At 39.1% G+C, this 24,114-nt stretch overlaps 1 protein-coding gene across 1 annotated transcript; it reads right to left on the minus strand.

Moving 5' to 3' along the window:
• Window positions 1-327: 327 nt before the first annotated feature.
• LOC132312179 (nuclear pore complex protein NUP88) lies at window positions 328-22,693 on the minus strand. The gene is made up of 9 exons (XM_059810443.1): window positions 22,202-22,693; window positions 13,662-13,813; window positions 11,973-12,095; window positions 9,770-9,914; window positions 5,007-5,068; window positions 4,133-4,349; window positions 2,991-3,911; window positions 1,706-1,955; window positions 328-1,287 (listed from the first exon to the last, which is right to left on the minus strand). Exons 1-9 carry the CDS (start codon window positions 22,505-22,507, stop codon window positions 1,019-1,021), a joined length of 2,445 nt encoding a protein of 814 aa, XP_059666426.1. The 5' UTR covers window positions 22,508-22,693; the 3' UTR covers window positions 328-1,018.
• Window positions 22,694-24,114: the final 1,421 nt, after the last annotated feature.

The raw sequence follows: 24,114 nt of genomic DNA on the forward strand, positions 1-24,114 counted from the left end.
GATCTAAAAGTTTCATCATCATCAACCACGTATCCTTCCTTTTGAGATTCTTCTTTTGTAACTTCCTTGTGATCCACATAAATTAGAAACTTACACTAGGTCAATTGCAATACTGGACGCTATATATGGAGTCGCATATATCATTCTTGCCTTGTCACGTTGATCAAATGTTGTTCATGTAAGGGTAATTTATATATATCATCTCATCAAAATGGTTGTTTTTTTTTTTTTTTTTTGATTGAAAAAAAAAATTCCTTTTTCCCTGTTATAATAATGCAAGAGTAATTTGCTTAACTCCATTATAGGAAATACTGCAACAAGATTACATACCATGAAGAATAAAACTAGTGCTTTTAGGAAAATGAGTTTTACAATATTTTTCATCAACTTCTCAAAAGAAGAGACTGATGGGAGTCAATAAAACGTACCTGACACATTGTGAATGAGACACCAACAAACAAACATACAAGAAATACATTTAGAAAGGTCTACCCTTTATCTTCAGTAGAACAAGCATAAAAAATACAGATTACAGACCGCAACGACGACTATCATAGCTTTCAATCATGGTAAGTAGTTCATTTACACGATGGCTTGAAAAAGAGAGAAAATCTATTTTCTTTCTTTTTGTTGGTTCCAAATATGCCTCGAGAGAGAGGTTCTACAAAACCGGAAGCTTAATCACCGATGATGCCACATTATCACCAAACTAATTGGACGGTATTTCCGTGAGTTCATACCTTCATAGAAACACTTTTCTAACAGAAGTAGATGTCCCTGTTATCAACATCGTCACAACTCTACCATCTTTTACTTTAACCTTCCAACATATTCATACAGAGTTCTTTCCACAACAAACAGTAACAGCTATCCAGCTACGATCACGTTACGTGAGAATATGCCTTTCTCCATCTCACTTGTAAGAGATTCCACTCGAGATTCATTTGCTGCAAATTAAACATTCTCCTCGCTACAGAGGCAAAATTGACAAACACCAGAACCAAACAGAAATGTGGTATCACCAGTTTCTGCTTTCACAGTTTCTCAATGCAGATTCAACAAGTTTAACCTTTTCTGTGTTCTTGCTATTGACAAGCGAAAGCCTCTCGAGTGAGGATTTGAGCTGGGAGATTCGGTCATCTTGGACATAAGTCTTCCTTCTTCCTAATATTTGTCTTTCTTGGTTCGATTGATTGCCCTGTGGAGAATGAGTGTACCTTTTCAACCTTGCATTCAAAGCTTCAATCGAACAGCGCAAAGCATCCAACTCCACTCCACTAAATCTGTCTGCATAAAAATCAAATCATATGTTAAGCAACACATTGCAAAAATGTTGACAGCCAAACCAGAGAAACAAGTTACAATCATTCTTACGAAATTGGACTTCAGAAAATAATCATCATTGGAAACCTTTTAAGTCGAGTAAACCAGAAATGTAACATTTTAGAAATTAAGAAGCCAATGGCAATGAGAAATTTCATGCTAACATACAGAAAGTCATTGGCAACGGTTTTACTGTGGGAAAACAATCCATATAAGTTATTCTTGGAATGGCGAAACGTTGTATTGAGCAAATACATGGGCAAATCACATATGATTGAACTATACACAGAATAAAATCAGGCTAATATACCTAACGACAATCATATAATTCAAGACTGAAATTAAATCAGTGATTATATTTTTTTCAAAATAAACAAATTACCAAGTTCTGACTTGAACTCTCGCTCTGCTTTTGATAATGGTCTCTTATGTGCCCCAGGCAGGTTTCTCAAGCTTTGCAAGCGCTCTTCTAGCAGAATGTGAAGCTTAATGGCATTACCAATGCGGTTCCCTACATTTTGTTGTTTTTCCTCAACTTTCGTAAGCTTCTGTTGTGCCTCGTGCAAACGAGCATGCTGCTCATCAATGATTTTCTTCAGGTGAGGCCCATGATGCTTGATTTCAAAATATACCTAGAAAATGAGACAGTAAAAAAACTTCATAAACTGATTACTATAAAAAAAAATTTGGTTAAAAAAAAAAAAGGCATTTATATACTTAAAAGTTACAACAGCATAAAAATATGCGGTTAAAAAACAGGCAGAATATTTGCAGAATAACAATGTAAATCCCAAAAAGCCCGACCAAAATAGTGGCAGAACAACTCTGCAGTTCATAACTAATGCTCCGTTTGGTTGGAGGGATGGAAAAATGGATGGAAGGGAGAGGGGGAGGGATGGACAAGGCATCCGTAGGGAAGGGAAGATGTCTCCCCCACTTTTTGTGGTTGTATGGAATGGATAGCAGAAATAATGGATGGGGTGGCACTTTTTTTGTTTGGTTGGAAGGAAGGAAAAGAGAGTTTTTATATTCTTTTTACCAATATACATACCCTCATTATATAAAACATATAAAAACTAGATCTCCATTCCAAATTTTTGGGAAGTTTAAAAATGAAAATTACAAATTTGACGGTTATTATCCCATCTTTATCTCTCGTCTTCCCCCCAAATTTAGGCGGATAGAAAAATACAAAGCAAAGAGGGATGGTTCATCCCTCCTTGCTTCCTCCCTCACTTCCCTTCCCTCCAACCAAACACGAAAAGTTCTTTCTTCCACCCTTTCATCCATCCCTCCTCAATCCTTCCCTCCAACCAAACATACCATAAGGCACTTGGTATTGCAAAGCATAATCGATGATCACGTTATAATATAAATCAACTAGCATTGGCTCCAAAAAGCCCACTCATTGAAAATATCCCTGAAATCCTCTTCATAATTTCCACAATTATATGACACTATATATGGCAAAATACTGGGGGAAATCATCAACCCCACAGCTTAAAGATATTAACAAGAGCATTTTCTTCCAGTATGCTAAAATGGTAAAAATGGAGGCCAAATGAGGATAAAATAGGTTTCAGTTAAAGGGAACAACCGAACAAGGTTTCCAGTTAAGAATTAAATGAGATAAATTCTTACGTGTGAGTAAGATTTTTAGTTATTACCTTATGTGCATACTCCACATAATTTTCACGAAAAAGCTTAAAGTACTGATGAAGAGTTGATCGACCTTCAATAGAATCAGCAGCAACAGAGCGTAAATTTGGCGAGGAAGGAGGCACAAGGACCACCTTAGGGCCGGTAAGGAGTTCTTTGCTTATAATAGCTCGAGTACCAACCTCTGTCAGTTCTTCCAAGCTTGAGTGTTTCATCTCCTTGTGAACATGAACGGGAAGCAACATATTCCAGATTTCCATCTCAAGCACAATACATTCGCGAGAGGAGGTGAGTCCCACAATCCATGAATGTCCAAATGAATCTGACAGTGCCACAAAACCACAAAGAGGAGATTGTGCAGACGATTCTCCCTGGCATGTACTAAGGACAGGATGCACAGAGGGAGTTCTCATGGTCTCATCCTTGCCACTTATCTGACTTGTAAAAGGGAGAAAATGCAAAACTATTGAGTCCATCCCACCATCATGAAGGGAATATATTCTTTCTGGAATAAGGGGATCAACAAACATTGAAATAAGAGAACCACTCTCTCTTTTTCTTGGCAAAGCTAAATCCACAATAGCCAATCTCAACAAAGGAGGTGGGTGCCCCAACCAAACAGTATGATCCAGTGGCTGGTCAAAATTCACAATGGAGAGCTCACTGGGGATTATATCACAAATCATAGCAACACCAAGTATACGGTCATAAGAATCAACAAAAAGACGTGGTCGGCTACCAAGAGACCAAACTGGCTGAATTTCATCAGCCAAGGCATCTATTTGTAATTGCCCACCGCTCCAAGCAGTAACAAGAATCGAATCTTTGCTGACTGAATTATAAAGAAAACTGACTGCACGACCTTCACATTCTGCTCCTCGAACTTCAGAATTATCTCCCCGCCCACTACATACTTTACGAAGAGGCCCCTGAAAATCAAAAAAGAAGAAGTCATTTTTTATCACATTTTTACAATCACAAATAAATCTTGAGCCATTTGCAACATTGGAATATGATCATGTCTGGCCATATTGCATAGAATTGATTTAAAAACATCTGCAATCTTGACAATCAAAAATGATTGCAAACTCAATTAATATATAAGGCCAGTAACAAGAAACCATGAGACACAAAGAGGTGAGAGAAATACCTGCAATGAAACAGATGCATCAAATAAAGCATAAGGCTGAGCTTTATGTACAGAAAAAATTCCCCCTTCTGCTGATTGGTGAGCTAAGTCGGGAAATGTTGCTTCCAACCAAGAGATTGCCAGGTTAGAATTACTAACAGCTTTTGAATTGGCAGATTTCAGCCCAAATGTGTGAGCATCACTATATATTTCCAATATTGATTCCCACTTGTACATACTGTTTCAAAATGAAGCACTCAAATTTCAGTCAGCATCCTGCATAAAGTATCAGCAAAGTGCAAACAGGCAAAATTCCAGGTATCCTTTACAGGAAACGGTTAGAATAGACCACAAGTACCGCAGCAGAACAGCACAATTTTTGGGGAATGGATAATCTATCAGATACTTTAGATTGTCTGAAACACTGATGAACTGGGTGGTCATAATGATCAAATAGTTTTAGTACAGGCCGCCAGGTATGAATATCAAAAAGGCATCTGCTTCGACAATCCATTGCATTTTTCTACACAATAATGCGCAGGGTGAAACCCAAAACTATGATCAAATAATTTCAGTACAGAAGATCCAAGGAGTGAATATCAAATGAGGTATCCACTATTGTAATTTGTTGCATGTGTGGCACACAATAATTGGCAGTAAAAATCCACAACTACATCCCATTTTCAATTATCTTGAGTTTCCCATGAGCTAAACTGCTAAACATGATAATGCCCACAACTACATCCCATTTACAAGTATCTTGAGTTTCCCATGAGCTAGACTGCTAAACATGATAATGCCCATCTATGCTTATTCTAGGAAAAATCACTAGTGTTATAACTTATTATTCCAAAACAACTACAGACAAGCAGGCACAACATAAATTGTAAATTACCTTCCAAAAGGAACAACTGGGCAAAGGATGTAAACCGAACCATCACTGAATAAAATAAAAACCTGCAGAAAAGAAAAGAATCATCATTTCAAAATGATAAACGCAACATGACAGTCTTTGTAACCAGCCACCTACATAATATGGACTCCTAAAAAAAGCGTGAAGCACCCTTGTGTATCATGATAGTCTTGGTATCCAGCCACCTACATAACATGGGGTCCTAAAAAAAGTGTGAAGCACCCTTGTTGGATACACAACAATCAGACATAGTTATGGGGTATGTATCCGACACAGCGATGCGTCTAGCTGGACATTCACCTACCAAGCATGTTAAAAAAAAAACCACTTCTTATATTCCTTTTTTTCACAATATTGCTTCAAAACAAGTGGCAACATTCTGTCACTTGAAAACAACATTATCTTACTCAAGAAAATGAAGGAAGAATATTATTTTTAATGAATAATTAGCTGTCACTGTCTCCCTTTTAGGAAATTTAATAAACCCGACACTCGAGACACATGAACAGATCACATACACATACCCAAGCCAATGCAACGCACAAGCTAGTCAGTCACAATGACCACAACAACAACAAATTATGGGGGCAGCACCAAACACAAGTTATTAGATTTAAATCAGTATGATCAAAATGTCCAAATGGTGCAACATGGCAATCAACTTGCATGTAAAATGAAAAGAGACATCTACCATAACTGATGTGAAAGGGGGTGAAAGTAAGGACCAGAACCCGAAACTCTGATAGAGAGTTGCGGAAGACCCGTGAGTATCGACATTATCGAATTTCAAAATTAAATTAATAAAATTTTAAATTCAGTTCATAGCTGAGGATAAAAACCAATCAATTCATAGCAATCATAACAAGCAGATAAAGAAGTAAAGCAATGGACAAGATTTTATGAGAAAGGATTACAACCTAGGTTAACAGACACTACCCCCATAATCCCCTTGTTAATTCCCTATCACAGATGACACCAAACTTTTCTAGTAACTCTCCAGGTCGTCCTTCTGCTAATCAACAGCCTTCACTCCTCACAAAGTTGCCTCTTCAGTGATTTCAGTCTCAGCCACTAGTCTTCTAGGATTCAATCTCTATCGATGGATTGAATACAGCGTCGAGCTCTTTAATCTAGTGTGCAATAACACATGTCCACACAGAAATCAAGAGGACTCACCAAAACTACGTATGCTAAATGTAAAGAAAGAAAAAAAATGACGTCCTCTAAACCTCACAATAATTCTCCCTTTATGAATATTGGACTATGTATATTCTGTCTTAAGTGCAGTTTAAACATAGGCAACGTAGAGATATAGAGAGAATAGGGTTGGTAGAGTTTAAAAAACTAAATTGGAAACTATTTTTTCCTCAAAAGCTCGATCAATTGAAACTCCCATGGATCGATCAACGATATTCCAGTGGAGCTTCGATCGAACCCTCAATTAGGGTTGTAAATGAATTGAGTGTTCGATGAACAGCTCGGGCTTGGATCACTAAGAGCTCGGCTCATGTTCGTTTGTTGAATAAACAAACCGAGCTCAAATAGAATTTTCAAGCTCGAGCCAAACTGGAGCTTGTTTGTTCGTGAACATGTTCACGGACAGGCTTGTTTAACAACTCGTTATACACTTGTTAAAATATATATATAGACATATAAGTTTAGAAGACTTTATCAACCATTATATTTCATTTTAACCCATAACAAAGTACAAGCCCAATCCAATTCAACCCGATTAAATCATATTAATTCATACATATAAGAGCCCGTTCCCCAAGCCCATCCAATTATCCATCTGTAAACATAAGTAAAACCTTATCCCTTTTTTCTAATTCTTCAACCCTCACACAAGCCCTAGCCACAAATATCAGAACTCAAAAGACACAAACCCTAGCCACACCTAATAGAACTCAAAGAAAAGGATGATCCAGCAGCTGCAACTGTAACTCCCTAGGTTTTTTATCATGTAATCGTAATTGGTGTCCTAGATGATTTGAACTAATATTGAGAAATTTCTGTGAAGTAAGAATGGTCTTGGTGTCATTGATTTGTTAGTGGGAGATGTTACACAAAATATATGAAGATGTGGTGTGAATAATTAGATAGTGGCGGAGGGTTTTGGAAATTGGCAAAGTTAGGTTTAGTGGTGACCCATTTGACAGCCCCATAGTACATCCATGACGCGTGTTCCCTTATACCACCCATAGAGACACGTGAATGTCCCTAATGTAACAGGTGGGTGCTTCGCGATCCAACCCAAAAACTTAAGCTATTAGGTAGGGCTAACACCCAACCCGTATATACCCATTCACTTTTCCATCCGGATCCAATGTGAGACAAGCTCCCCCTTGTTACATTTTCCCCCACCCGAATTTACAACACCCTCGTTGCGGCTCGGGCCACCCTGCCTACCCGGGTTGCAGACCCAGTCGCCCTCCAGGCCAAGCTCTTAGCGTGACACCGGATCAAGGACTGGGTTTGGCTCTGGCTCTGATACCAACTATAACGGATGGATACTTTGCGATTCGATCCAAAAACTTAAGCTATTAGGTGGGGCTAATACCCAACCCATACATACCCATTCACTTTCCAATCCGGATCCGATGTGGGACAAGCTCCCCCTTGTTACACCTAACCATTACACTTGTTCTTTACATTCAAGTGTCCCTCGAAAAAGAAAAGAAACAAAAGGGAAAGCAAAGAAAGTCCAGCCGGGAGTTTAGAGAGAGAAAGAAGAGGGCTGTCCGAGAGTTCTAGAGAGAGAGAGAAGAAGAAGAAGGGAAGGAAAAGAAGAAAGGAAGAGGAAGGAGAAGACGAGACGATCGAAGGAAGGAGCAGCTAGGAATCATCTCATCTTCATTTTGTCATCCATGGGTAGGTTTCTCTTTAACTTGAGTTGCTTTGAGTGGTTTTTACTCCTTAATATCTTGATTGTGGCCATGAAAGTATCTTTGTAGTCGTTGCATGTGTTGTGCCCAAATTATTTCATGGTCTATACTCAAATTATCTTGACTCCTCATTCGGTCTTGAGCTTCTTGTCCAAATTATGGTGGAAAAATATCTTATCTTCTGTATATGTATGTTTTGATATGATTTACCAATGAAATCTATTATTCTGTGAAGCATGTTCTCCTTTAAAACCTCTTAGAAGCTCCTGTTAGAGTTTTTCCTACCAGGCTTTGTCTCACCTCCATTTTTCAGGTACTAAGGAGCAAGTGGAGAACTCATGAGTTTATTTTCAAAAAAAATAAAAAATATATTTGGAGGATATCTTGATTATGCATATTAAGTGTCTGATAAATTGCTTGTTACACTTTTTCTTTTGAGGACTTTGATGTAATTGAGGTTCGATATGTATCGTGTATTATAATTATCAAAAAAAAATATATGTATCATGTATTATACATCATGTTTGCTAAAGATTTTGGGTGATTGGAATGTTTTTTATTGGCACCCCCTATTTTGGGTCGTCACTGCAATGATTCATCACGATGGCAGATAAAGGTCCTTTGCAAGTGCAACTTCCTATGCCAAGCAGATTAGCTCTCTCTCTCTCTCTCTCTCTCTCTCTCTCTCTCTCTCTCTCTATATATATATATATATATATATATTCTCTTATAGTTGCATGAATTTTGAAATCATAAGTTTGCGACTGTGCTAAACAATAGAGATCGAATACTGGTGTGAAGATTGCTAATTGATCGAGATTGAAAACAGTTTTTTTCCAAATTTATTGAAAAAGATTTTTTTTCCGAAGTTATCGAAAAAGATTTTTTTTCCGAAGTTATCTAAACACACAGAAACACATTTATACACAAACATTGTCTCACCACCATTTATACACAAAACAAGCTTAACCGAGCCGGGCTCAAGTTTCAAACACTGTTAAGCCGAGCTCGATCTTGACTCTTGGCTAGTGAAAGCTCGAGCACCCCAAAGCTCAACTAGGCTAGTTTACAGCCCTACCATCAATTGATCAAAGTCTACAAGAAGTAAATACTAAGAAAATTTTCTCAAAGCAGAAGTTTCCAAATACACTTTTAATGCATGTTTTGAAAGATTTAGGAAATCAAATAAGACCAAAATCATGAAAACTTGAAAACACTAATTATGCATGCAAGAACCCTAATTTCATGAATGCATCAATGTGTTGAAATCAGCTTGCAATTCCTTCTTCGACCTTGGGAGGTAATAACTAACACTGATGAACTCTTGAAAACTTGCAAATAAGTTAGAAATTTAAAAATAAATAAATAATTATAGACTCAATTTTCTTCTAGAAAATTTGCCAACCTAGGTCCTATTGCCCAAGAGGAGGTATAGAATATATTCAGGAATAAAAAACAAATAGCTGGATAAAAAAAGATGTGGGACCACAATCATGAAACGCTATAAATAAAAAGAGCAATCTATAATATGTGGGGCACCAAATAGAGCATTGGGCATAGTTCTGTAATGGGTGACACAATGTACTTATAAAATATAAGACATGGATTAAAATGCTCGGGTGGAGGTGGGGGGAACACAATTCATGTTTTGACTTCAAACAATTACATCTCTTTTTTTTCTTTTTCTTTCTTTCTTTTTTTTTTTTGTGTGTGTGTGTGTGTGTGTGTATTAAACTGATTAATGTAAAGTCAAAGGAGCATTAATAGTTCACCTTCACATTCATGATAGAGTGAGCAAAACAGCATCATCAATAAAAAAAAAAACCAACAAGTGAACTTACAAGGTGTAACTGAACTTACACTAAATCTGTCCCACAAGTGATCACCACCAAAAGAAAAATCAACAGGACAGATTGATGCAGCGTTCCTCGATCTACCTGGTTCTACAGGCTGTAAATAATATTCCTGTTCCAATTGTCCAAGAGGAGAAGACAAATCAAAAAGCCTACATAAAGGAGAGACCATATCAGTAAAAATCAAAATCAATGGCATCATTAATGAACGCTTGGAGATGATCAAACTAGATAATTTATTCAACACAAGATGTAAGATTTAAATTTGGCAAACCCAAGAAAGCCACAAAAAGCACATGAAGTTTGGGAAATTTAATACATCATCATCCAGAGCATGTTAGAAAAACAATTGACAAAGTTTATCAATTATAATTATAGCTATCAGCGACCTTGAATAAAAGAGCCATAAGGCCACAAGATATTGAACTTAGATGAATCGAGCAAGAAATGAGTGTTACACCTCAATGCCAAAGCACTGAATGTGCTTAAGAAAAAGGAAGAAAGGAGGGGGAATGATTCGAGCATAATTGGCATCATTTTCCAACATTCCTGATACTACCCTTGGGAAAAGCATGTACATTTTATATTAGAAAAGGAGCTCACTTATTATGAACCCATGAATCAAGGACAGCGAGTTAAAATGGAGGTTTTAAATTTTTGAGGGCCTTAAAGAAACAATTTCCATATGGTTGCGCCACCAAAACTTTGGGTGGTGGGTGATTTAAAGTTATTACCAGGTGAGCGAGAGATGAGGATGTGGGTTCATGGTACTATGCAAATTTCATTCGGCAAGGTTGGACCTTCACATAACTTTTCTTGAATCCATAGAGTCAGAAATGAAGAAGAAGACCTTTTGGCTACAGATATCTTCCTAAATGAGAAGTGTGACTTTATTTATGAGTGACAATGAGTGAGGCAAGTCAGCCTTGATGGTTTCAAGCTCAGCTCGATTACTAGCAATGTATGAGCTTAGTAAAGCTCAGTAGACATAAAATAAAAAATAAAATAAAAATGATTAAGATCAGCTTGAGATAAAATACAAGGTACTCAGGCTAGCTTAGTTTGTAGCAGTCAAATACTTACAAAGTGGTAGCATCCAAAGTTGTTTTTTAAATTTAGGTAGTAGATTTTCAAAGAAAGAGTGGTGCTTAGTTGTCAACTCAATATCGGCAAATAGATTATAGTTGTCAGAAAGGAATGTGCTCCACATGTTATTTAGTAAAAATAAAATTAAAGAGAGAGAGAGAGATAGATAGATAGATAGATAGAGAGACAGAGGGGGGGTATACGGACTGATACTTGTATCTCAAATTCATCTGTTTACATCATGGCAGGTATTTGTCAGTTCTTGGTTTATATATATATATATATATATATATATATATATATAAAATAAATAAATAAAAAGAGGACCCAAAATCACAAGTTAACCATTGGAATTGACCGAGAGAGTTCCTGTAGTGCAAATATCCAATGCACCAGTAGTTAAAACTATTAGGATCAATTGGATGATCTGGTGAGCTTACAACCAATGTGCAAGCTTGGCTCAAAAAAGTCACTGAACAAGTTCGAACAAGCTTACGCCAAGCTGAACATGAGCAGAAATCAAGTAGCCCGACTCGTACTACAGCCCTCTGTTTTGGCCTTTTGGGTTTCTACATGGATTTATTTAATGTCTTTTGCTCTTTTAGCTTTAGCCGGATGTCCCTTCTGCCTTTCTACCTTAATTTTTTTATCACTGATAGAATGATACTGTCATCCGTCAAAAATAAATAAAACATATTTAATATAAGAATCAAGGAAATCTAAAAGAATTGGTAACATATGGTTTTTCAATTGCCAGCATGAGGAAATCTTGTTATCAAACTAAAATATATCTCTCCAGGTCCAAAACACATTTTGAAAAACTGAAAAAATTATATAAATGACGATACATATTAAGAATGCAATCCCTAGAGCATATGCCAATGACCCTCAGTATGAATAAAAATCCTCGAACTTCAAATGTGATAGCACTGAAAGAAAATGATCTAAGTTTTAGGGAACTTATTATGAGAACACAAGCTCATGCATGAAAGTTTGAACCTTGGCAACCATCAGTGATCAGGCCCAACTCATTTGCCCTAATGTCAATGCCTTCTATTTCAAGCAATATTTTACCAACCACGGCCTAACCTTTAGAAAACAATTGTCAATTAAGAACTCAATACCTGAAAACTGAATCGGAAGAGAGGATACCCAGATGGGTGCTGCTGTAAGGGTGCCATGAAATTTGTAATGTGCGTATGACATTATTGCTGGTAAAGTAGATTTCTGAGCCAACTGAAACGGTCCTGTAAATAAGTTAACAAAATATAGCACCGTATGAACTTTAAGATGGTCCGATTAATAGTTAAAATAATAACATGGTAATATCAATGTAATTGGTAACTGGAAATGGCAAGGACAATTTTCTGAATACATATGCATACACGTGAATGATGATCCTATAGAGCATTGTGACATTTGAACCATGAATGCTTTTGAGCTTCCCTATTCAAGCTTGGATGTCATTGAACAGTATGGGAGCTCGAAAAAACAATGTAATATAAAGACAACAATTAATGGTTCATAATACATATGAGCATTTTCATATATGCACATGCAGTATATAAGCAGTTGCTCAATCAAATGAAAACAAATATTATTTTTATTAATGACAGGAACATGCTCTCTTGCCTGCTGAAAATACAGATAATCGGGTATTCACAAAAATGTAAAGGGTCAACGGTGGCATCTAATTTTTACAGACTCGATATAGTGATTGATCACCAGAAAGAAGATATGATGAAAGGACAAGATTTTAAAATTCAAAAAAGACTGTTTTTAAATCAAACATTTATGATCCATGCCATCCATTTTTTTTTTCTAGATACATAATCAGTCCCACATCAATCAGAGTTACCCAGATATAACCCACCGTCATAGTAAGCTAAATAAAAATCCTGCAATCATCCAGATCAATGAGGAACATAGAACTGTGAAAAATTCTCATCTGGAAGGCCAGTAAATAGAAACAAAGAGGAAAAGATCAGGAATGAATTAGTCTGATTAAAACTCAGACCAGTATGAGTTAAGCTGATCGTGGAACAGTATGAGTTAAGCTAATCGTGGAACTAAACAAAATCAACACCCAGAAGGTAAATTTGATCTTAGCAAAAAAAATATGCCCTGGAGATCAATGTCAAGCATCACACAAGCAAAACAGATGAAAATGTGATGTAGCAGAAACCACACTCAACAATTGGTATCTGAGTTGTCAAAATGCCTAGATGATTCTAGGTGATGTCCTTTTTGGTAGCCAAGCTTCCTAGGCAGTTGCCAAATGACATGTTATAGATATCCACTTTCAAAATTCTTTCTTTTTAAGAGATTGACTTTTAAAATTTTTTTACTCGTATTGCATTGACATGAATGGATTTCCGAATGGATTTCCAAATCTACCCTCTGCTTTTGAATTGGTGGGGCCCACGGTAATGTTATTTTAACTTTTAACCTTTCAATGCAATAACGGTAAATTGGGAAGGTTAGAAAATATAATACATTGATTTGAAATAGAACAACTATTGTGGGACAGCTAAAAATGGAAAGATGGACTATTAATATGGGACAGAGGGCATATAGTAAGTCAAACTAAGTCATGTATAGTAAATCAAACTAAGTCATTGAACTCAGATAAAAATTATTGATGTATCTTCTATCCACACCAAAACCCAAAACAAAGTAAATATAAGATGCATAGCTTATAAGCGATTGGTATTTTTACATCTTATAGGCGATTAGTATTTCTTGAAAAAGACATCCTCTTTTTTATTTTTATAGGATAAATACTCCTCTTCAGACAACAGTTCTGCTCATACCTGCAAATAATGGTATTATCTTTCGTAGAAGTGCGCCCATAGAGGTTCATGACACATAGACCATCCAAACCGGCCAGGAGTAATGCTGATCCATTTCTATTGATTGAGACTTTATTAACCACAAAACTGAGCTGCACATCTGCTTGCAATACCTATCAAATTACTAGTATTATCAACTACACAGTTGAAAGTAATTATAAAAAGTAACTATTGAAGCAAGATGAGGGAACTTAAAACCATAAGAAAGAAGAAAAGATAAAGTATAGAGAATCTACAAATTTATTGTTCACAATCTAGTTTCTGCACACCATTATAAAAGACCCACTAGCCTTCAAAAGCATGTTCTTTTTTCCTGCCATTTTTACTCTTAAGTTCAAATAAAAAATAGTTTCCAAGTAAATAACAGCCCATTAAAAGAAAAAAACTTGAATCAACAAAAAATATATAGAATAAATAAAGAACAGGATATTATTGATAAAAACAAAATAAAGTTCATCATGAAATGCTTTTTTCTAATCAATCTGAATGGGGATTAATTTTTTTTTGATAAGTGAAATTGTATTAGAAAGCGTTCAAAAGGGGAACGCATCCCAAGAGTTGTACAGAAACGAAAAAGGCAAAGAAGAAAAAATGAGATCTATGGACCCAACGACCCCAAAAAGTCCATTTCTAATCCAAAGAAATACAATCTCTCCCCATACACTAAAAAGAGAGCAAAGAATAGCGAACTTCAAAGCCCCAATGGAGGTCCCCTCCCCATCAAAAGATCTTCGATTGCATTCTTTCCAAAGACTCCACCAAATACGAAGGGGAATCACTCTCCAAAAATTACGGGGGCGCGCACCCCCACCCTTTGACCCCTCCAACAATCAATCAAATCTCTTGAAGTCCGGGGCATAACCCATTGAACACCAAAGAGACACAACAAAAGGCTCCAGTAGTCGTAAGCCACGGGACAGTGCAAGAGAAGATAATCCACAGACTCTCCATCATTCATACACAAGTAACACCGGTTAACAAATAACATGTCGTCTCTTCCTCAAGTTGTCTAGAGTCAAGATCTTGTCCCAAACAACAGTCAACACAAAGAAAACCACCCGAAGAGGAGCCTTCAAGCGCCAAACCATTTTCCACGGAAAGATGGATCCACGAAACCCTGAAAGCTGGTGAAAAAAGGACCGGACTTGGAGCGTCCCCTGAGGAGAAAGCACCCAAGTCAAAGAATCCGACCCGGTGCCATCCACCTCCTGTCTATACAGAAGATCCAACAAACCAATGACCTCATCCAACTCCCAATCGTGAAATGATCGCCGAAACTGAACATCCCAAGACAACCTACCGCTATCAAGGCAATAGCAGTCAGCAACCATAACATGTCTATCAGCAGTAATCCTAAAAAATCTCGGGTACAGACAAGACAAAGGATGGTCCTCGCACCAAGCATCCTCCCAAAACCAAATATCCCTTCCTTCCCGGACTCTGAATCTAATGTGCTTTGAGAACTCATCCCAACCTCTCCCAATAGATTTCCAAACCCCCACACCAACAGCAGACCTGACCGGTCTAGCTGACCATCCCCCCCTCTCCTCCCCAAACCGACAAAAAACAACCTTCCTCCATAACCTATGTCGTTCACTGCTAAATCTCCAAAGCCATTTCCGTAGGAGGTCCCTGTTGAAAGGGGCCAATCTCCTAATCCCTAGGTCTCCCAACCTGAGGGCCTGCAAACCTGCTCCCATCGAACAAGATGATACTTAAACTCCTCTCCTCTACCACCCCACAAAAAATTCCGTTGAAGCATCTCAAGTCTTCCAACAACAGCAGAGGGGATCTGAAAGAGCGAAAGGAAATAAGTTGGGAGATTAGATAAAGTGCTCTTCACCAGAGTAACTTTTCCCCCCTTCGAAAGGTATTGCTTCTTCCACCCCTCCAGCCTTCTCTCGAAACGCTCAATCACCCAACTTCCCACCCTTCTAGTCGAGACACCCATAGGCAAGCCTAAATAAGAAATAGGGAAGGAGCCCATCCTACACCCTAGGACAGCTACGAGAGACTCCACCTCCTAAATATCCCCCACAGGGACAATCACATTCTTTCCTACGTTGACTTTTAGCCCAGAGACTGCCTGAAAGCAAATAAGGACACATCGCAAATATCTCAACTGGGACACCTCAGCCTCACAAAAAACCAGAGTGTTGTCCGCAAAAAGCAAATGAGAAATTTCCAACTAATGAGCTGCATTTGAACCAATCTTGAAGCCCCGAATGAACCCCAAGTCCACAGCCTACCTCATCAACATGCTAAGAGCCTCCATGACAATAATAAACAAGACAGAGGAGAGAGTATCCCCTTACCTCAAACCACGAGAGCTGCCAAAGAACCCCGATGGGTAGGGATGGCAACGGGGCGGGGCGGGGATCTCATTCCCCATCCCTATCCCCGCTGAATTTTTCAATCCCCATCCCTGCTTAAAATTTCACCACCACCCCATACCCGCCCCCACCCCCTACCTCTTATCCCCGGCCCCGATTAACATATATATATATATTTTTTTTTAAAAACATATTTTTTCTTATTTTCATATATATACTTAATCTAATTTAGTAATAAATTATTATATGCAAGGGTATATTAGTAATTTCACACTTAATTGGGACGGGTTAACCCAATCCCTATCCCCGCCGGGTTTTCAAAATTTATCCCCATCCCTATCCCCGTTTACATAAAAAGGTCTCCATCCCCGCTATAAGCGGGGAGGGGACCCGGCGGGGATGGGAAATTTGCCATCCCTACCGATGGGGACCCATTAACCAACACCGAGAATCTAACAGACGAGACATTAGTAACTATCCATCACCTCCATTTCTCTCCAAACCCCATCCTCTCTAACAGATAAAACAGAAAGTTCCAGCAAACATGATCATAGGCTTTCTCGATATCCAGCTTACATAAAACTCCAGGAATCGCGCTACTAAGCCTGAAATCCTCACATTTACCGGCAATAAGGGCGGAATCCAGAATCTGTCTACCCCCAATAAACACATTCTGTGAATCAGAAATAACACTGTCCAAAACCTCCCTCAATCGTAGCACAAGGACTTTAGTGATCAGCTTATACATACACCCAACCAGACTAATGGGTCTGAAGTCCTTAACGTCAGTTGCCCCTCCCTTCTTGGGGATAAGGGCAATAAAAGAAGTATTCAACGACTTTTCGAACCTCCCATTAGAATGGAACTCATGAAAAGTGCCCATAACCTCCTGACGAACAACCTCCCAGCTCTCTAATAAGACCTCATAGTGAAGCCATCCGGAGCTGGAGCCTTGTCACCATTACAACTCCTCAACACCAAAAGAACTTCCTCCTCCGTAAAGGGTCTCTCAAGCCCTTCCTTATCTTCTACTGAAATAGAATCAAAATGAAGACCATCGAGACGTGGCCTCCAACGAAGAGACTTAGTGTACAACCTCTGATAGAAAGAAACAATCCCCGCACAACGATGAAAGAACTTAATGTTACGGTCACCCTTTTTGAGCCACAAGACCCAAGATTTCTGACGCCACGAGATCTCCTCCAAAACCGCGATTTCACCACATTCAGCCTGACAAGCTGCTCTCCTGTTACGTTGAGGCTCAGCAAGACCACTCACTGCTGCCAATCTGTCTAACTCTACAATGTCAGCGAGGGCTTTATTCTTCCTCCATTCCAGATTACCAAAAACCTCCTTATTCCATTTTTTGAGCTTATCTTTTAGAAGGCGAAACTTCCCTACTAAAATGAAGCTCGAAGTTCCCACAACCAAATCCTCCTCCCACCAAGATCGCACCAACCCCTGAAAATCCACCGCTCTAAGCCACATATTCTCAAATCTGAAGGGGGTACGACGTGGACTCAACCCTCCACAGTCCAAAACCAAAGGAATGTGATCCAACGTAACCCTAGCCAGAGTGGCCTGAACAGCATCCAGAAACTTCTCCTCCCACTCTCCAGAGATCAAAAATCTATCCAGGCGTGAAAAAGTAGGCATCTCGCTCCCGCTGACCAAGTAAAAGAAGCACCCTCCAATGGAAGATCAATAAGCTGATGACCATCAATAAACTCTAAAAAAAGAATCATAGCCGGGGTCCATGGACCCCAATAGATCTCTCCGACGGTGATCTCACCACATTAAAATCTCCTGCCACACACCAAGGAAAAGGTCACCTCCCCTTCACCCCACTAAGCTCCTCCCACAAAACTGGCCTATCGCAATTATCCACCGGCCCATACACACCAAAGAAGACCCAAGAGAAACCGTCCTCCTCCATCTAGAAGACACAAGACAGAGAAAATTGCCCCTTACAAACATCCACATTTGCCATCCATCTCCTATCCCACATGAGAAGAATGCCACCAGATGTCCCTACTGAATTCAGGGTCTCCCCACTCCACAAAACTATTTCCCCAAAGACTCTTAACCACACGATCAGTCATAGATTCAATCTTCGATTCCTGGAGACACTAAATGAACCCCCCATTTTCTCACTGCCATCTTCACCACATTCCTCTTGCCTAGGTCATTGAGACCACGAACATTCCAAGATAAGATTCGTAACTTCATGGAAAAACAAGATTACCCACCTCCCCTAAACCCCTCCCTCCCTCCATATCAATCCCTCTTTCCACCTCCCCCACAAGCTTCCTATCGTAGTTCACATCAGAACAAGATTTCTCAGCTCCCTCTCCCTTCTCCAAGGAGAACGAATCTTCTTTTTTCTATTCCTCCTTTTAGAAAACTGGATCATCTCCCCTTCCTTCCCCTCCACTGTGGCCTGAAGGATTGCTAAGGCCTGATCCTGATTATCATTACACGAGACCCCCAACAAATCACTGGTGACCCCGATATTTGCCAAAACCCACTCCTTGCCTAAGTTGCCGCACTCCTGCCTATCAACATCGCAATCCAAACCCTCCGGACGCACAACCGCCAAGGGGTCAAAAATCCCCAAATTAGAATGGCACTCCTCCTCCCACAAAATCATGTCATGAGACCCACCTTGGTCTTCCCCACTCCCTCCTTCATCACCTCCCTCTGCCTCCTCAGCCTCGTCAAAGCAAGACTTCCAGTCCTTAGAACTGCCCACCCCACCTTCATGAACAACAGTGAAGGGGTCTGGATCAACTGTAGGCAAATCGTTCTGGTGCCTGTGTTTCTACAATTCCTTAATTAACAGAGAAGCTGCATCGTCACTGAGAGTTATGGGAAAGTCTTTGCCCACACAAACTGTCAACAAATCTGTCACAGCAATCTTGGAAGACACCAGAGCATTACCCATTAGAGAATGCTACCCCAGCTGAGGCTCGGACAGAACACACAAATCGTCCCCAGAAGAGCCCAACTGAGAGGACAGAAATTCAAAGCAAGGACAGGAGGAATCATGCCCATCGCAACAATCAAAACCCTCATCCACAAACAAATTGATCGTCCCATCCCTTTCTGACGGTCCAAAGTCCCCACACCCAGAATAATCCGTGCCCAACAATTCGACAATGGAGTCCACCTCCATTACTAGTGACAACAACCGAGGCTTCCCAACACAAGGCTCTGCCACCTCGCTCTTCATCACTCCACGAGAAGGAGTAAAGACGGAAGAGGGAACAGAGAGAGAACAAGATGAGTGAAACATACCTGGTTGTGGGGCTGCCTTTCGGGCGACCCAATTTTGTTTGTTTTTCCTTGTCCATCTTTTGCCGGACTGAAGCGACGTACCCAAAGAAAAGCCGTCATCCTTGATAAAGTCACAGCTGCGAGTCTCATCCTCACAAAAAGAGCCCGACTGGAGCAACCCAAATTTGTTACCACAGAGCAGATTCTGACAACACTTGTCGTGTCTAAACGTCTTCGATCTCCCGTCATCAAGTTCGAACTCACTTTTGCCCAATTATCCTTTTCCACCTATGACCAGTGTCTCGCACCTTCCTTCGGTTGTGCCGAATCAATGTGCTTGTGAGGATCATAACAAGAAGCCAGTTCTGGAGGTGGGCTGGGCTGCGTCCCTTTGATGGAAATAGACAGGCTTCTATTTGGGCCCCAAAAAAACCTCTCTATTTTTTGAGTGAATGGGCTTGGCAAAAGAAAACCCAGAAAGAAAGGAAGTTTTAAGAATTTTGGGCCTGACCTGTCCAGCCCTGTTCAAGGCCCACAAACCTTCATGTCCAAAACCAGAAGAAGATGATGACCCAACCAAATTGGGCCTAAAATGCCCAACCCTGCCATCAGCCCTCGAAGCAACCTTCGCAAGCTCACATTGGTTAGGCCCATTTCTATCAAGCCCATCAGAAGAAGAATTCAAATTCCCAAACTGGTCACGTGCCAAGTCATGTGGACCCTTAATTGGCTTCCACCCATAACGGGGTGGCAATCTTCCTCCTTCCTCCAACCACGTGTCCCTCTGACTGAAATCTCCTTCCCATTCGCCACCGGCGTGTGAGTCCTCACTTGTCCCTAACCTTGCGTCCGGCAACCTTGCATATCCTCACTGTGAATCTCCAGTTCACGCCCAGCTCCGTTTCCTGATTTGCAGGACGAACGAGCCCCTCTATCCGTCACCTCCAAAGGTTTGAGAACATCAGATCCGACACGAAATTTAGAAATCGGCTCGAGAAAAGGGGCGATTTCCTCTATAAGAATGATGCAAAAGGCCCACTGGCTGTCCTCCACGATAATGGACTCTAGGATCACGCCACCTTCACTCACAGTGATGACGATCCTCTCCGTATCGCTCGTCTCATACGCCTCAACGTCTCAGAAGCCACCACACAGATCCCCAACGGCAAAAAAAGAGTTCTGACACCATAGGTGGAGAGGAAGACCATACACGATGATTCTTCGACAGTTGTGCTTCTTTCTCAACCCAAAGCACCTAACCCTGTAATACCAATAGTCAATGAACAACTGTGCATCTCCCCATGACTTCTTTCCGTAATCGAGAACCTTCACAGCCTCCATGACCGACGGGAAGCGAAACAGCAAGAGCCCATCGGGCAAAGAAGAAATCCTAACACCAGCCGAGATCGACCAAGTCCTCATAGCCCATTCTTCGATATTTTTTAGAGTCCCCACCTCTCTATCAAATCTCCCAACTAGACAAGCCCTAAGCGTACGTTCGCGAGAAGATGTGCTATGATTGTACACCGTAAAAACATAATCACTGGAAGAAGGGAAGCACTCCACCTCACCTTTCAAATCCAAACGAGGAAGACTAGCGACCTCCAGAAATGACGGCCTCTGACCATCGAGAGCTCTCATGAAAACAACTAAGAAAACCCCGAACCACCGCAAGCACCGAAACCAACAACAAAGGATTTCACTAGAATTAATGACTCCGGTGACTAATCGGAGTAGTGGACTCCGGCCGCATCTCTGCTATGACAATCTTTCTCCGTCACTTCCTATCGCCAATCAAAATAACTTTTCTCCCCGAGATTTGTCATGATTGCAAATTTTAATGAGGGATATTTGTTAAAAGTTTAGTCTAGTGAGTAATATGCATTTTATGAATGGGGATTAATTTGATAATTTCTTCTTTTATGAATAAAGTTGTTCCAGCAGACCAAACTACATCTCCAAAATTGGGCAAATAGTATGTCATCTACCATATAATTACAGCTGCACCATAGTACATGACAATCTGTCCTACGAAATATATCAATTAACCAAGCAACACTTATAATCATTTCCTTATGAAATGACAATAACATTGAAGTGCTCGTGTTTGTATTTGACTTCAAACATATAGGGTTTTTAGGTAGTACCAACAAATTAATTGGAGGCAGGAAACACCAATCAGCAACTCTAATTAATTTAGGCATATGTACCTACTACGGTACTGCCTACAACAGAAATACAAAATTTATTTCATCCTCTAATAGTAAATCATTGCAAAAAATAAAAATACAAATTATGTAATTGAAAATTAAATTATCAGCCACTTATCAAAAAAAAAAAAAAATTAATTATCAGCCACTAACCAAAAGGCAAAAACATGCTGAATTGTCGGTTAACAAGGCTATATAAACAATTAAAAAGGTCAAATGATAATATGAGAAATTCATTAGAGTGTAAAACCAAATAAAGGCAAAGAGATACAAGAACATTATAGTAGATATGAGGAAGGAGCTGGAATGTAACTCTGAATAGGAGAAAGGTGTAGGGCGAGACTGAAATGGGGATATAACTGATGATAGAAAACAAATCTAAGTAGCAAAAGATACCCTGAAATAATTTTAGGAAGCTATTAAGTGTGTGTGTAAAGTTGTATATTCATACTTTTATCCATGCATTCATATATATATATATATACACACACACACACATATACATAGATGTGTGTTTACGTTGTTTGACACTCCAACTGTACACTGTATGCAATTCCTACAGCATATGCAGTTAATAAGCCCGTTGAATTTAATATAATCATGAAGAAAAGAAAAAACGAAATATATGGATTATAAAGATGATAACAATAAAAATTAAAATTTAATGGAGAGGTGAAATGACCTTAGATGGCGAAGCGGCAAGAACGGAGGTTGGGTCGGGTTCGCCTAACCGAATGGAGATCCGATGGAGGCATTGCTTGTGGGAGTCCCAGACGAAGATGCGGGAGGCTCCGTCCCACGCCATGAGATTTTTGGGCATACGGGAAGTGGAGGAATGGGAGGCCCCACCGTCGGCGGCGGTGGTGCTAAAAACAGGGTGGTTCTGAAGGGTAAGCCATTCGACTTCGTCTTTTGGTGTTGAGTACGATGGTGTTAGGGTTTGCCCTTCCTCTGTGTTGGACTCAGCCATATCGAAATTGAATCTCATCTCTCTCGTGGTGCTTCTGACCGTCGATGTTTACTCTCTCTAAAACACTCTCTCTCTCTCTAAAACACTCTCTTTCTCTTACTTCAGCTAAACCATACCTCAGAAAAGCCCTCTCTGGTGTTGTTGAAGTAAGAGGACGCATCGCTCTGCGTCAAAAAGGCGCTATTTTGTGGATTTCGAAGTAACCCGAACATGGATCGATCCGGTTCAAATCGGATGTAATAACTTGGATATATGGTCAATCATAATCAATTAAATTAACAAAAAAATCACTCACACACCCAATTTACTCCTTTAAATATTTGAACCCTCACCATTCATTTTAAAAGGTAAAAGAAATATCACTAATAATTAACAAATTCAATTTGAATTATAGTCTGATTAGTTAATAATTTGATCTAATTATAGTAACATATAGTACGTATTATCTGTCACTTAATTGATGTGCAAGATAAAAAAGAATCAAAATAGAATTTTTTTTCCTTACTAACTTTTTTTTTAATAATAATCATTTTTTTATTTTCATTTTTTTTCAAGTCATTCTCTGTTTTTTTACTCATTATTTTTGTATTTTTTTTTTAACAAAAATTATACATTTTTGACTGATCAAATAATTGAAACGGATGTACAATAATTATAAAAATAGACGCGAATTCAATAACATACAATTTATTGAATTATCAAATTAGATCGAAACATATTGTCTTGTCGAATTCCAATCAAATCAAGACAAATATGATCCGTTAACAAGCTTATGTTATACACTTTTCAAAAAACGAGCTGTACATTTTCACATAATAGATGCAATATTCTTCAAATATTTAGTGTTTGCATTGGCAGATCATTATTAAGATATTAAGGTATTTGTGAGTGTTTGGTTTTGTGTACTATTTGTGTAATTAAACTTTGGCACACCATTCAAGAGTCTAAAGTAATTAATGGGTAAAGTACAGAGACATCCTTGAGGTTTGGAGTAAGGACATACAGATGAAAGTTAATTTATTTTTGGACACACCTCCTTGTAAAATTTATCATCCAAATAGAGCCTTAAATCATGTAAAAAGTCCACTTTACCTTTCACTATTTTATTAATTTTAATTATAAAATATTAAAAACTTAAATGGTTAAATTACCCTTTTCATCTCTCTCTATATATAGATACATATACGCGCGCACGCGCAAACAACCAATGACCACCAACCCCAACCTCCATAATCACCACTCTTTGAAGAAAACGCTGAAGAGGAGCTCTACCACCACCACCTCTTCGACCTCGCCTGTCACGCCCCTAGACCGTAGTCCGGATTGTGAACACAACACACAATACAATCACAGTCTCAAAAAAAAAAAAAAAAAACAAACAAAAAACAAAAAACAAACATATCCCTGTAACCTGTCTCAACTACACATCCATCTATTTATTTCCCTTTACAAAAACAAGACTGAAAATTAATAGATAAGATGCACATATTACAACATCAGAGTTTTAAAGTCCGAAATAACATTTATTACATGCCACCAATATTCTAAAGAAATATAAGACAAAACATAGACTATTTTGCGGAATATAACACAACAATACCAGCCCCGACTCTGTCTACAGCTGA

This window comes from Cornus florida, unplaced genomic scaffold (genome assembly GCF_030987335.1).
Source record: "Cornus florida cultivar Cherokee Brave unplaced genomic scaffold, ASM3098733v1 CherokeeBrave_3.0.0_Hap2_Chr06, whole genome shotgun sequence".
In the NCBI taxonomy this organism is placed as follows: domain Eukaryota; kingdom Viridiplantae; phylum Streptophyta; class Magnoliopsida; order Cornales; family Cornaceae; genus Cornus; species Cornus florida.